A 16,241-nucleotide genomic window follows, 5' to 3' on the forward strand; every position below is an offset into this window, starting at 1 on the left:
ATGTGTGGCTCAGAACCTGGACCATTAGGTTCCAGCTTAAGTATAACAAATCTGGTTTTAAAACAAGAGTGCCTCGTTTTCTTCACAGCGGAAATAAATATTACGTTTGCTCCTGCTGCTTCAATACTTTCAATCACAAGCCTTCATCTTTCATTACATGTGTAGAGGAAGCGTACTGATGACTCCTTAAATCAAAACACTTGATTCAGTCTGTACTAGACAAGGTCAGATTCCTAGCTAAGCTCAAGGGACTACAGTGTTCATCTCTTCCATTGGTGAAGTCTAAGCCCCCCTTAGCCCCCGATCCAAAACAAGGCCTTAAGGCTGAAAAAAGAGGATAGAACCTCTCTGCAGATCACAGCTACTATGATGCTCAGAAAAGAGATTCACCTAAAAGGAGTGTAATGGTGCAAAAGTGGCTCTTGCAGTAATCTTATGTGTGCCTGTCCCGGACACGTCCCTGTAATTACACCAAGCTTGGAGTGAGGATTCTCTCCAGATATGCATTTATAGGATGCTCCATAAAACTGAGGCCTCGGGCATGAAGCGATGTACGCCTTTTCTTGTATAATGATAGACGCCTGGTCCTTCAAAAGCCACACAATAAAATGGGTCAATTTTCACGTCCAATTTCATGTACCTCAGATATGTTGGCATGGATGGGAATGCATATGTCATGCCAATAAAAAGTCCGCAGTAAAAATCTTCTTTCCTCCAGAAACTCCCTCCGCAGGAGCTATAAAAGAAGCTCTCCACAGACTCTGCTTTCACCGTAGGCGGAATAACCCCGGAGCACGCAGAGGTGGCTTGATCTGGACCCTTACCTTCTGTCATCATGAGCTATACCACCAGACAGAGCTACTCCTCTTCTGGGTCCCTGAAAGGTGGCCTCCCAGGCGGGAGTGTTCGCTATTCCACCTCCTCTGGGCTTGGAGGTCTGGGGGGTAGTGGTGTCTCTTCCCGCATGTCTTCTGTCCATCTGGGAGGCTCCTACAGATCTCCAAGCATCCATGGCGGCAGCGGTGGTGGAGGCATCTCCATGTCTCAATTTTCCACTGGGATGGGCGGTGGCTATGGTGGGGGATACGGGGCCTCTGGAGGCGGCTGGGCCAACGAGGGCCTCCTTAATGGCAACGAGAAGGAGACCATGCACTACCTGAATGACCGCCTGGCCACCTACCTGGAAAAAGTGCATTCTTTAGAGCAGGAGAACACCCAACTGGAGCGGCAGATCCGAGAGTTTTACGACAAGCAAGTACCGTACATGTCCCCGGATTACCACCCCTACTTCAGGACCATTGAAGAGCTTCAAAACAAGGTAGAGAATCACTGATGTTAGGAATTACTGCTTCAATTTTCTTACCTGGCCAGTTTGCAAAGGGCATCAAATATCGTAAGAGATTTGATAGTGTATGGAAAGAGTCATTATAAGTGTATCCCCTACGCAAGGAGTTGTTATTGCCCGCTGAAGAATGCCTTCCGTTATGCGCTGTATTGTTGCTCGTCTAGCTTTACACTACTAAACATCTGTCTTTTGCAAGTAAACAGAAAAGCTTTGTGTGGAACGAGGTGGGCAGTTATGACCTAAGACCAAGGAAAATGTACTGATTCACCAGTACACTGAAAGAGGATATTGCACAGTTAGGAAACTCAAACAAGGAAGTGCTCACATCTCGCAGGCTCTGAACTCCAGGGGGATTTTGGGGAGATACCAAGAAGGAGTCAAGGTGACCTGACTGAATACTCAAGGCACTGGTGCATTCTGCACGAGAGACACTGCCAAATGTTGTACAGCTGATTTGAAACTGTCAAATTGTGCTTCACTGGAAATGTAAATCTTACCAAATTAAGGCCTGAGCACAGCGAATAGCTCATTTATCCAGACATCCTTGCCAGCATGTTTGATTTAGTTCATGAAGTCCTGATCAGAGCATATAGCTTTTTCTCTAGGAGTCAGTTTATTTAAGGAACTGTAACGCGTCTCAAGCTCCTTGACCCATCCAAGAGTTTATTGAGGGAAATGATTGCAGCGACGCGATCTTCATTTTTCTGTGCAATATAGGGTTCGCTAAACTCGCTGGAAAAAAAAACATATTGTGACGTTTGCAAATTTTTTGTCAGGAAAATAAGTGAAACATCTGTTGGAGTTTTATCATCGTTTTGCTACAAAAAAAAACAACAACAAAACCAGAAAGTAGTTTTTGGTGGAGAATTGTCCATAAACATCGGATGTTGAAAAATAAAATGTCGCAATTTAATAAAATTTAAGAAATCATAAATATATATCACGTGTATGCCTGTAGCACAAATGAAATTTCTTAGATTATTATTTTTTTTAGTGGCCAGTGGTCACGGTTAATAATTTTAATGAACACCATAGACTCTTTGCAAATTGTTTTCCATTAGACATAGCGTTGTTTTTTAATTGGTTGATAGTTTCATGGTTAACAAATTGGCATACAAGAAAGAGTGTGACTTTGATATCAGTGCCTTCAGCATACTCAATGGAGGGGCGAGATGGTGACCTTGGAAGGTACAGCACTGAGCACACTGGCAGCTCTGGGAGATGCTGTGGATGGCAGAGCAGAGATCAGCTCCCATCTCATGTCAGATCAGTCCTAGGGTCTTCTTCTGAGGCTAAAGCTATCCACCAAGAGTGGTAGTGATTAGGGGCCAAGTAGGGTGCTGCATACTCGAATGTGAGCTTGAAATGCCAGATGATGTCCTAGTTAGAAACCTTCAGGCTGTAATGATCTACAGTCTGTGGAACTAGACAGAATTATAGTTGGAAAGATTCTAGAGAGGAGATAAGTCAGTTACATGCCAGGGATGCCTCGACCCTCCTAACCTGATGGCATTGAATCTGTGCTGTCTGTGTGTTTAAAGCCATTGAATGGACCCACCTAATCCCCTCAACTGGAAGGTTAGTTTTCAATGCTATGGTGATCCTGGTGTGCGTCTAATGCCCCTTTTTTTAGTTCCCTTCCTTCTTCAGGCTAAGCAGTCCTCCCGTAACCCAGTTTAGATGCGGATCCTGTTCTCTTGTAAGAACAAGGAAAGGGCATTTTTTTGATGATGTCAAAGCCAAGCTGGAAAAGACTTCTGAAAGGAGTGTTTCTCAGTAGGACACTTGTGGTAGATTCCGTAATGGTCGGCCAGCAGAAGGGATGCAATGTGCACACTTATGGTCCCAATCAACTGAGGTACTTGGCGCCCTCCATAGGAATGCCCGCCCACACAGCAACGGCGACCGTCCTGCACTCTAGAACAATTCATACACTACAAATGGAACATCAGTGTCCAAACTTGAAACCAAGAAAACCTGACCTCATGACAAAATCAAATGTATGCCTCCTTCCACCATTCAATTGAATACAACCATATATGTGTGTATGTATGGAATGCCGATAATGAAATATCTTGTCTCTGCATCTCCGTTGCACTACTGTAATACAATTGTCAACCAACCCTAAAGTTAAGCAATCGCCCAACCGCTATCTCGAAGACTCTCTCTGTGGTAGAAGAGCTTTCTCAAACAATGAAGAACCCCATACATTTGGGTTCTTTAGGCATAGATTAACGTTCATGTGTGAACATTTATGGTGGTTAAAGAGAATTTTGAGAGATGGAGAGAAAAATGTATTCTTAGAACTGCAGTGGAACTTTTACAACATATGGAATTGTCTCCCTACATCCCTTCAGCTCCTCCTTTCTTTCTTAGCATCTCTCCTTGATGCCTATTCTGAATTCATATCAAACCATCACATTCTGTTTCCTGGTAATCAGTGTCTGTCCTTACCTGAAAGTTTGCCTTATGTTCCAGATCCAGGCCGCCACTGTGGACAACGCCAAATGTGTCCTGCAAATTGACAATGCCAGGCTTGCTGCTGATGACTTCCGCAACAAGTAGGTCTTCTACTAGACTGGAAAATTCATGTTTATTTTTCTTTCTGAATTATCCATGTGATAAAACCTGACAATGTAACTAATGGGTTGACTACACTTTTACCGTGCAAGGCACAGCAGATCACCCTACTACTCGCAAAGTCGTACAGCGTTAGTTTGTGATATGATGAGTCTGAATAAGGATCTACATAAGGGTACTATTGATTGATCCTTCATTAATATGAATACAGTCTTTCATTTATATGTTTCTAGTAGTTCACTTTTTCAAGGAGTCATATTGGTTGGGTTTCCAATATGTTAGATTATTGTGGTGCAGTGTTGTGTGATACGTTCCTCCCGGGATGATTATGTCTCCCAGATTCCATGTAGAAGGAAGCTAAAGAAGGATACAGCTTTAATGAAATCCCTGACCCACCCACTTGGAGGCCATATTTGCAGACATGGGGACTGATTGAGATTTTGAACGCGCAGCCCATTTTTCCACTAGGCTGATAGAGTAAATTACTCTATCGTCCTGATAGGGATGCTGTCTGTTGAATATATAAATGCCTACCAAGGTTGCAGTCATTTATAAAGCATTGGCAGGAACCGCTGTCATGACTCTTACATCAACAGGATGGAGCCCCGCACTAAACATTTTTTTATTTTTTTTTTAAATGAAAATCCTGAAACTGAATTTCTTTTTGAAAAAAAAAAGAAAATGCACCCCTCATCATAGGAGTCCTCTCCCATAGAGAGTGGAGTATTTTGCAGTTTTCACTGTCCCATACTACCAGGATTTTACTGGCAGTGACAGGCAGTGAAAACTGACCTCTTATTTCAGCCATCTAAATCAGGTGGGTGGAATTCCAGGTCTGCCTCCGATGGCCCGTAATCCATAGGGTCCCTGGAGGAATTTAATCACAGCGGAGATAGAGTAGCCTCTGCCGTAATCAAACCTATGGTGAACCTGCATTTAAATTGGGCGGGCGGACCATTAACATGGTGGTATAGATACTCTGTTGCCAAAATAGAAATTGTCCCCTAAATGCTTCAATATAAACATTAGCAATACAAAAAATTAGGAAGAAGACATGAGTGATCTTAGACAGGTAAGAATTAAAGGATAGGAACAGGAACAGAAGACAAATATGTGGAAATAGGAGGAATGGACCAGGAACAGAAGACAAATAAATAGAATAGAACAGGAACAAAAGAAAAATGGATGCAAGGTAATGAAAAAAAATCAATCTGACCTTCTGGAATGTAATCAGACGCACATGTAAAGTGTTCTGTTGACTTTGGGCCGAGTTTGCACTATATAAGAAAGGAGGGATGAATGAGGACAGTTGGGGGACTTTGAAAGTGGTATTTAAAGAGGAAAGCGCTAGAACACTACAAACATTAGAGCTCACCTTATTACATTTAATGCACCTCAATCCTCATGTAGGTGTATGAGGTGAAATGTGTATGGATACATGCATCTAAGGCCCCATTTGTAAGGGTGTGTAACTGAATGATTTCTTCACATGGATAACAATGTTATCTATCTGAAGGAAAAAGGATAAACGTTGTGCAAGTGGACATATTCCCTAACCCCAGTATATTTTCTGGTCTTTGATGACATATATGACAGTCATTGATTTTTTTGATATTTGCAGGAAATATTTGAGAATAGGAGAAAAGTCCTAAATGTCTGCAGTGCATGGTCCGGAGTCTACATATTTAGGATGTATGTGTTTTTGATAAATCAGACCCTGAGACTGTCACTCCGTCAAGTTAATTTCACAAAGTATATTGGATATTTACTGGCCAACTTCGGCATTTGCATCTGAGTGGCCAGAGGCGAATGCTTAATAATAAGGAGCTTACCCATGATAAGCCAATCCCCCTGCATCACACGTTATACTGTGCCAGTCGTCCCTTTCGAAACCCATCCTCCAGATCCCAGAAGTTTTGATGTCTGCTCTCACCCTCCCAGGTTTGAAGTGGAGCAGGGTCTTCGCCAGAGCGTGGAAGCCGATGTGAATGGCCTGCGGAGGGTCCTTGATGAACTCACCCTGGAGAGGAGTGACCTGGAGCTGCAAATCGAGAGCCTGAAGGAAGACCTGGTGCACCTGAAGAAGAACCATGAAGAGGTGATATGGCGCACTGCTGCCTAGCAATAGTCTATCAAACAAGACCAGGGTCTGGTGGCAAAGAGGTCTTTGCAACATGTGCATTACATTGCCAATCTATCTTAACCTCTGTGTTATTTAATGATCCATGTGTTGGCCATGAATAGAATGTTGAGAGTTTGCATTTCTAGCCCTAGCAGTCTCTAAATATTTCAGGATATTCAATGGTAATGCAAATATTATCCACAAACCAGTCCCAGACTTATTAATATGAAAGTTGATAATTCCCACCCTACCATTTGCTGTCAGGGACTGGATTGTGAATGTCTACAGTAAGACTGGCAGAGTAAACACAAGACAACACCACTCTGTCAACATGCCCAAACCAGAGCTGATGTTTTCATGTGTGACATTTGGTTGAGTTTAAGGATCTCACACAGTTCATGACATTCAGGGCTGCCACTCTGCATCCTCTTTGGTAACCCACAGAGCTCTGTGAGTGGTCGCGAGTAACAGATGAGTGTGCTATCTATCGCCTCCTACTTACTTCAATATTCTCCCCACAGGAAGTGACCATACTGCGTGCTCAGCTCGGAGCCCGGGTCAACGTGGAAGTGGATGCCGCACCACCTGTTGATCTCACCCGGATCCTCAATGACATGAGAGAACAATATGAGAGGGTGATGGAAAAGAATAAGCAAGAGGCCGAGACCTGGTTCACCACCAAGGTAAAGTCCCCCTCAAAACTCACAAACCAAGGTTCTGAATTAAAGAAGGGTTGTTTAGGGGCAGCAAGAAAAATTCTGCTAGCCTCCCATCCTTCATCCTCAAGATGCTTACACCCATTTTGAATATGGCAGAAGACCATCTTTAAGCAAGTGTAACATTGGTCAGCGGCCTCCTGCGGGATGTTGTTTGGGCAGTGGAAGTGCTGACAAAAATGGTGGCAGATCAGCCATCAGTTCCCAGCATGCCCGGGATATTTGTAATGTGAGTACTGGGAATGTCCTGGGACTTTGAAAGAAGAATTCTATTACCCAAGTATGCTGATATGCATATGGCACAGTGAAATCACTGCCAGAGAATCTAGACTTTTTTCCTTGAGGTGGGTCCCACTGTAGAGGAGTTTGTCACCTCAAGGTCTAAAGCCACAATATCATGTCAGCCATCTACCAATATTGTGGACATTTCTCAATTTGGCAGAGGTAGTCTTCCCTTCCAGTGCCAGATTAAATCCTGCGGAGGCCCCTAGTCAGTCGAAATTTCGGGGCCCCACCTGTAAATTATCTCCTAATGCCAAATGAACTGGATTTTTTTTACAAACTGACAGCTGCCAGAAGATGAGCTTTTTAGAGACAAACTGTTATGTGAATCTGATGTCACTAGTTTATGTACATTAAGTTGTTAATGGGTACATTACATTAATCCAGTATTTTCTCTATAATGTAAAAGTTTCGTTTCTTTGACTTGATTCATTTTTTTCTATCTTTTGGAAACAATATTTAAGAACACTTGATTGTGATTTTCTTTCAATATCAAATCAATATTATTGTCGCGGGTCCCTAAAAGGAGTGGGGCCCATAGGCAGGTGTGTCTAGTTTTCCTATATAGTAATCCGGCACTGTTCTCTTCTGTTTTCCTAATGCACTTGTGGGTAGAACATCTTCCTAAAAAAAAAAAAACTTTCAATGAGAATAAAATGTTCATACCTCACTTAGATGGCTGTGTGTGTACTTTCTTTACATTTCAGAGTGAAGAACTGAATCAACAGGTGACCTCGAGTGCATCACAACTGCAGTCTGTCCAGACCGAAATCATTGAGATGAGACACAGCGTCCAAGGCTTGGAGATCGACCTGCAGGCTCAGCTAAGCATGGTAGGTATGACCTCACACCAGGCATGTCTTCTTGGGATACACCTATGTCATGCCAAGAGGGTAGGAACAGGAGGCATCAACCAGCCTTTCCCACAAGTTGGCAGCATACCAATCGATAACGTTGATCAGCCAATGTATTTGATGTTTTTTTTATGCCTAATGCACTTCCACTGACATTACTTCTCATCATTCTTTAATCCCACCTCTAAAATTTTGGAAACACACCTTCATGCATGGGAGAACATGAATTTGGGATGGTGACTTCTAGTAACGAATAGGATGAAACTCGCTTGTGACTGTGTGGTGTTGGGTAATAGAAAGCAGCATAGAAGAGTTTCCCAAGTGAAGACACAAAACTGGAGTTTTTGAGTTTTTGACCTGTTTATACCAAACGGCCACCAACCATGCCTGCTTTAAACGTGAGCTGAGGTTACCAGATGTCTCCAAACTCAGAAACTGCTTTCAGTATGACATCATGGAAGGATAAGCTGGAATAGTTGAACAATCCCACTCCAGGTGTCCAGGAACATTCCTCCTACTTTAGTCATAAAGTATGGATGGATTAATAGAAGAGTTGATTAGACGCTTTCATAGCGTACTGTCTAGCAACTCACATATGTAACAATGAATCACTACATGGTGATTTTTTTTTTTACATGTACGATTTTCCCTACTACCCTAAAAAAAGATGGAGTATGTGATTGAATATCTGACCGCAGACCCTCACTTACATTTGGACTTAGGGGGACCTACAAAGGCTGGCAGAAATGGGAATCCAAAAATATTGGTACATACCCTTCTGACCAACCTCTCACTTACCCTACCACCTTTAGTCGTGCATTAGGCGTCAAAATTTGTCACTGTTATAAACACACTTACAGCAGGCCATTTGCTGGTGTGTGGCCAGAAGCAGTCAGTGTCCAAAGACCCGCTCAATGTGCGACACGCCTTTTAACACCAAGGTTGTTCCTGCCCTAGTTCGCCCCCAATTTCTTCATATTCATTTGATAGCTGCAAGGATGGACATGTAATGGGTCTGATGCACTGATTCATTAAAATGCAATTTGGAAATGAAATGGATAAATCCTACACTATGCAGTGAGAATGGTACTATGCTAGCCCTCTAAATCCCTATTCCCTCTTTCTGTTCTCAGAAAAATGCGCTAGAAGGAACGTTGGCGGAGACCGAGGGCCGGTACTGTGCCCAGCTCAGCCAAGTCCAGGCATTGATCAGCAATGTGGAGGAGCAGCTAACCGAGCTCAGGAGCGACCAGGAACGTCAGAGCTATGAATACAAGGTGCTGATGGATGTGAAAACTCGCCTAGAGCAGGAGATCGCCACCTACCGCCGCTTACTGGACGGGGAGGACATTCCGTAAGTATTCTGCCAAGGGGTTTATTCACTAACATGTAGATATTACTCCAACAAGTATGGATAAGGAGCCAATGGAATCATGTTATGTGATGTTGGTGTGTTAGCAGTTTTGTAAAGCGCATGGATTCTCCATATGGAGTATCCCCTCGCTAGGCTAACAAAGAAGAACCACCATTCTGCTGTCTGCCTCACTCATTCCTTATATTTGCCTGAAGAGCCAGGTTTTAAGATTTTCCTGGAAATGGTCTCTGCACCTTCTAGTCTCAACTCCAGTGGGAGAGCAATCCATAGTTTGGCTGTCAGGTATCTAAAGGAACGACCACCCAAACATTCTCTGTTAATCTTTGAGACATCGACCAGTTTCGAGTCAAAAGTTCTAAGGCGTCCGCTAGGGAGGTAGAATCATGGAGGACCAATGATCTGCTTCTGGTGGTGCCATAGGACAGTGGGTCTTAAGTTATCAGTACATCTCCTTTGATCTTGGCCATGAATGGTCAGTTCTCTTTGCCTTAAAGCAAAGATGTCCATTTAAGATCGATATGAATGATGCAGACCCGGATAGCATCCAGGACACCATCCAAGTAATGGTTTTAGCATGTATTTATGTTTTGCAACCTACCTACAATTTTGCTGCCGTTCACCTTTCCTCCCTCCACTCATTCATTGCATGCAGTAGATGTGTTTTCTGACACAGAAGTGATCTGGATCAAGGGGTGAGCTAGGAGCAAAAAGAGATGAGTTGGAAAGGCATAGTCATAGATAGTCTACAAAGGATCCAGCTGAAATCATAAAGTGCCATATTCACAAAGGTAAATTTGGTTGTGAACTTAAGTTTACGATGAAATTTAACTTTTGTACGCCTACTAGGAATTGCTTTTGGGATTGCTGACAGATATAAATCCATTAACATGTGGTGAGATCTGTGTCACAAGTATGGAGCTTCCAGAATCTGTACATCCCATGCAAAGGGAGGGAAAATAGGCATTCCAAGCTGTGGTTAGCCTTGGAAGTTTTCTAATAATGCACACCAGTATGTTTTTCCGCATACACAAACTTCTTTCACTCTCATTTCTATCTTGGAAAGGGTCAGGTGTTTATTACAGGAAAGGGCTGGCATGAATCCTTTCCCAGGGTGTGAAGGGAAATGGATCACCCCCAGATATGGCGAGATGTAGGGGAAAGGTTTTCTCCACTGGGAACAATGTTTTCCTCATGGCAAAAACATTTGTTTTACGTGCACATGGGATCCTTTTCACACTGATTGGTGTTTTGGTATTGATAAATCTGCACAGCAGAAGTAGCATGCCCTTGGGAACACGACAATCCCTTTCAGGGGTATGCTTGGAAACCTGCACCAGGCACAGCGCCCCACACGTACTAACAGTGTTAGTGAATTTCATTAAATTATAAATCTACACTTGCATCGATCTGCGAGTTTGTGTGCTGTAAAGTGGGGCGCTCTTAGGCTTTTGTGCCCCCCTTCATAGCCCGCTATATACCTGTTTATTGTATTACTCTCCATGATTTGTTTGTCTGGGAATTATGTGATTATTCCTGTTGCGTATTCTTACTTGATGTCGATATTGGATTCATGACCTTCCTTCCATTCTTTTGTAAAGCGCTCTGATATCCTTCGGGATCATGTTGGCGCTATAGAAAACTTTATGAATAAAAAATAAATAAATAGTCACAGGACTAAATATGGAGGAAAGACATTGCAATGGTATCTCAGCCTTGATAGTCATGTAAAAGTAGATCAACAATTCCGAATAGATATATGAAAAACACTAAAAATAGAGAGAGGAGAAGACATAATTATCATTGTCAATGAGCAACAAATGGACAAAGTGCACTCAGCTGTACCTTCAGTACAAATAAAAGGCACAGCTGGATCACCTTGTGTGCAAAATTGTAGGACCAAGACCCTAGCCTTGCCTGCATGCTTTAATTTAGCGATGCTGCATGGAACCAATTGAAACTAATCTGAGAAACAGAATATAAGAACAATGACTATGGGATTCTCACATCCGTTTCTGTTATATGTAGTCTATATTACAGCACCTGAAGACCGAAACCTTAAAATTGTCAATTTTCTTACTGTGTTTTCTAATGGTTTTTTCTCCTTTCAGCGGAAAAGTTGCTGAGGAAAATGTGATATATTTCTGGAGACAGGCAGTAATAGTTAACAACCACAGGACTTATTTACAAGGAATAAACGCAGCGAGGTGCAGCAAGCTATTTGGCTTCACCCTGCTGCGTTAATTCTGAATCACAGGGCTGCGTCATATCTACAATGATATGACGGATCCCTTTGCTCTCTCCTGCGCTAGCACATAATTAGCTGCCATGCGTCTACACAGGCACGTTTGCACCAAAGTGAAAGGGTGCCTCCGTTGAGGGGAGTGATTGTTTAGGAGCAGGAAGGTAACCCTTCCTGCACAAAAACAATCTGAAATGGCATTTTGAAACTTCTATGGGTGCTTCTCAATGCAGCACACATTATAAGTTGCAAAGCGTCATTTTTTACACCTCCCTACGCCTCCCCTGTGGAGGCGTAGCATTCTGACGCATTTCCAGGTTCATGATTTCTGGTAAATCTGGAAATACGGTGAAGCCTTGGGTGTTGTGTGGGAATATCCACTGCGACACTCATTGCACGCCCCTTTCACGCAAAGTGTTGCGTTTAAAGGGGCATATTTACAAGGACACTATAAGACACGCAGGTTGGCTTTACGTGTCCTTGTAAATATGTGGCAGCATGTTGTGCCACCGGTGCGTCACAAATAGTGACGCACAGGCGATGCAAGGGGTGTGTAAATAAGCCTCCACGTGTTTTACTCATTTTCGACTTGATTTCCCCATGCAAAATCCTTTGTGGGATACCTGGAGAAATTTGCCTGGGATAAAAGAGAAGCCTGAGTGTAAATGTTCCTCAAATCCGAATTTGAAATCAGCTGCAAACACTATGGAATCTGTGCAGGACTTTGAGTGTGTTCAAATGTGTTTCTAGGGCCATAACTAAAATCATTCTTAAATAATAGTATTATTAACCCATGCAATTGTTTCAAACTCACAATGGCTAAAAACCAAGCTACTCTTAAGAGGATTTGGAATTGCAACATTTGTATTTCTGAATGAATGCTTAGCCAACACAGTTATTTTAAAACCTTTCTCAAAAATACATATACATCCCATTAGCCTAGGAGGTCTGCTTTCACAGTTGTCACTGCTTCAAAAACTCCTCAAATAAATAAATAAAATACGTTTTTGATCGTCAAATGTCACCCACTTCTCTGCCGGCTAATAGTTTTACATGTAGATAGATGGTGTGACCTTAAAAAACACAGCTGCTTCGTTGTGTAAACGTTAATGCACAAAGTATCTTACATATTTTTCTTTTTATCTTCACAGAAACAGATCCTATTTTCCTGGAGGTAAAGAATGTAAGATGATTACCTTGTTTTTGATAACTAATGTCTTTGCTTCAGTAGTAGTCTATTGAGGAATGTTTTTGATCTAAATAATAACAGAGATTTTGATGGGAGGTAAAGCTTAGCAGGATCTGTTAGTCTACCCATGGCACTGTCTTATCGATTTACAAAAATGACATCATCTCTAGTTTTACCTAGTCTTGTTTGGTAATTGCTCCTCTCCAGCTCTGTAGCAGTTTGCAAAGTCTGCATTTCCCCACCATGTTTTTTTAAAAGTTTTTTCCGCTGAATTTTTAATACTTTCATGCTAATGTTGCTCCTGGCTGCCTCCAACCTCTTTTAGTGTAGGTTTCTGTCGGCAAACCTTTGCTCGAATATTTATTTCCTATAGAAATGTGAATGTCTCTATTCCATCTTCTGTGCCACTCCTTTCCTCTAATGTACCCCTTTTATTTTGGTGGGCCATTCATTTTGGGCCTTGTGGCTAAAAGCATGCATTATGTTTTTTAGCCTTCTCCACACTTCCCTCAAATTGAAGTTGGTCAATGCTGCACAGATTTAGAATCTGTTTTATTGGCAATCCCTTATTTCTGAACTTGCATGCTGCATGAGTTACATTGGGGTTTAATGAACAAGTGGAAAGCTACACACCACTCATCACACAGGGAGGTAGCCCTGATTCATAGTCCAGACTTCAGACATGTTAGTCATGCCACAGGCATTGATATAGTATTTGAAGGGGAGGAAGCTTTATCATGAATTCTGAGGTAGCCAGGATCAGGGTAGACAAGGGGGTACTGCCAGTTTTCTGCCTGTGGAGCCCCAGCTGGTTGTTAGAAGTCTTTGACCTGGCAATCATTTGTCACATGGTCATGGGGTCATAGTGGCAGATTTTTCTGACGCCCATTGAGAAAAGACTGCATGTTTAGCACTTTGAGTTTTTTTTTCTTTAAACACCCCCCTGATGTGGGGATTGTTTCTGAACAGTACAAAGGACTGCTGAACAGGCCACAGCAATATGAATGGGTGTTTGGCATAAAGCTTTGCATAGATTCATCCACCAGACTAGCCGGTGCGCGATTTGCCAAGAGATCCCACTGGAACCGTGGGGATTTCTAAATCGGGTGGGTGGATCTTCGCTCGGGGGTCCCAAATGTAAGAACCGCTGTCAATTTTAATAAATGAGCCTTGGAACTAGCAAGGAAAATGACTCCTTAGACCGCTGTTGGGGTAGTAAAATGCCAGGAAGAGAAAAGGGGCACCCTGTATTCCAATGGAATTGGGGTAATGAAGCCCATATGCACAACAGTGTTCCAAAGGAAATCATTCAGAAACATTTAGGGCCTGATAACGAGTTTTGGCAGTGCAGGAGTGGGCACCACACCACCACCACGCTCCAAAACTCACCGCCGCCTGCCCGTAAACAAGTATTTTTGTGGTCGGTCAGATGGCGTGGTGGCCCTGTGGTGGTGCAGTTTAAAGGCTCATAGTGAGTCTTAAACTGCACCACCGAGGGGCCGCCATGCACGTTCCTGCACAGCAAGGAATGCACCATGTTGTGCATTCCTTCCTATGAAGGAACTATGGGTGCAGTAATACAGGGGGGCACAACATGTGAACCCATGCATGCACCCCCGTGCACCCCATACACAGGGAAAAGACTGGGCCCTGTAGGCCCTCTTTTTTGCCTTTCTGCTAGCAGTTTCTAGGAGGAAGAATCTCCATGAGACCGCAGGCGGTGAGGAAAGTCGTAACATGCTTGGCAGTGCCTCAGGGCACCACCAGGATATTGTGGCAAAACCAGAGATCACCGATCCCTGGTGTTTGCGGTGGTGCAATTGCGGTCCAACCACCCTAATCATATAACAGTTGGACTGCTGGTGCGGCAGTGGGCGGACCGCCACTGCCATGCTACCATGAGTCTGGTGGTCCGTGGACCGCCAAACTCATAATCAGGGACTTAATACATTTGCAGGGGTTATCCCATCCGATGACCCTGCTATCACAATGAATTATTTTAAAAGATTCCAAAATGTAATTGCTCTGTACATTACATGAGTAAAAAGATTATTCCAAAACATGGAAAGATGCTACAGGTGGTGGTGCAGTGAGAGTGAAAATAAATGAGCAATTTGCTAATGCAAAAACAAAAATATAGTGTGAATAACCAAGAAATGTTTCAACCATCAGGATATCTATTAAATGTAGAACACCATTAAAAAAATATTGTGGTTAGGTTTCCCAAAGTCCAGCAATCAATGCAAATATGACTGAAAAGTCGACGTATTGACCCCTTAACATCATTTAATGGGGTCTTCCTCAGGATAGAATTGTTGGAACCATTCACGTTAAGTACTTCATATTCAGGACACCGCTGGTTGTTACAATTCAGAACAATTACATGGAAGAATCTTTAAAAGATTTATTTTGACTGCAGGGACCTTGAATGAATTAATAGTTTTTGAGTGATTTCTTTAGAACCTTGTTGTACACGGGGTAGTAAAATGCGACATTGTCAGGGTTTAATGGGTCCTTAGGACTATGTGCCCCAGTGCCACTTCTACTGCTGCACCAATTGCAGCTTCATCCCTGGTAATCTTGCGCTATTGAACATATAAAAAAAAGGCCACTAGTGTGTTGCATTGCATAAAGATGCTATTTGGTAGCCCTTGGGGATAACATCTTCTTTTAAAACTGTTTTTTTCAGAAGTTGGCTGTTATTTTTCGTGCATAGCAATTCCGCTTGAAGTTTTATGGAAAGGATTGACTGTAAAGATGCTAATAAACCTTTCTCTTTCTCCACAGTCTCCTCAGGGACACACACCACAACCTCCAGCGGTATCAAAGTACGGTCGATCACGGAAGACATTGAGAATGGAAGTGTGGTCTCCTCCCGCGAGCAGGTTCACTAATCTGGCTGCTGAACCACACATGTTGTCCCGTTCAGTCTGAATATAAGATCCTGCTTTACCACATTCACACCGACAAACGGCTGCCACAATGGCCACTGTGCATTTGCTCTAGAAGCAAATTCTACAATCCACCATTTTCTTCAGCATTTTCAGAAAACAGTGCTCTGTAAAGGAGCTATTAATGGATTTAGTGATGTTTATTCCAAAGCTAGAGACTGCTTTAATATCATTTAGTACCATAACTTTGTGCTGCTTCTTATGTGATGTGTTTTTTCATAGTGGCATTCGTTATGCTATGTTGAACATGGTCATGTATCTCTCTTGTGCTTCTTGCAATACATCTTCTCAATAAACATCATCTACAAAGATTTGTCAAGGGTGTTTCATTTGCCCTTTATTTAGTAGGAATACGATTTCTCATGCTACGTGAGCTGATTATAAAGAAGGAGAGAGTCACCCAACTACAGCTATAGCCAATCCGAACATGATCAGTAAAGCAAAGAAATAAAGCATCAGGTCCTTAAATGTACCTTCCTGACAGCAAGTTCTATATGCGTCCACCCCAGGCAAGGAGAACAATTACTGCAAACCCACACCACGCGCCCAAGAATATCCAGTAGTGTAACCAAGAGACTGGGCTAGTGC

At 42.7% G+C, this 16,241-nt stretch overlaps 1 protein-coding gene across 1 annotated transcript; it reads left to right on the forward strand.

Moving 5' to 3' along the window:
* Positions 1 to 755: 755 nt before the first annotated feature.
* On the forward strand, positions 756 to 15,972 carry LOC144755998 (keratin, type I cytoskeletal 19-like). The gene is made up of 8 exons (XM_078645472.1): positions 756 to 1,318; positions 3,824 to 3,906; positions 5,867 to 6,023; positions 6,569 to 6,730; positions 7,753 to 7,878; positions 9,033 to 9,253; positions 12,665 to 12,687; positions 15,490 to 15,972. Exons 1-8 carry the CDS (start codon positions 836 to 838, stop codon positions 15,594 to 15,596), a joined length of 1,362 nt encoding a protein of 453 aa, XP_078501598.1. The 5' UTR covers positions 756 to 835; the 3' UTR covers positions 15,597 to 15,972.
* Positions 15,973 to 16,241: the final 269 nt, after the last annotated feature.

The sequence above is a fragment of the Lissotriton helveticus genome, chromosome 5_1 (genome assembly GCF_964261635.1).
Source record: "Lissotriton helveticus chromosome 5_1, aLisHel1.1, whole genome shotgun sequence".
NCBI lineage: Eukaryota > Metazoa > Chordata > Amphibia > Caudata > Salamandridae > Lissotriton > Lissotriton helveticus.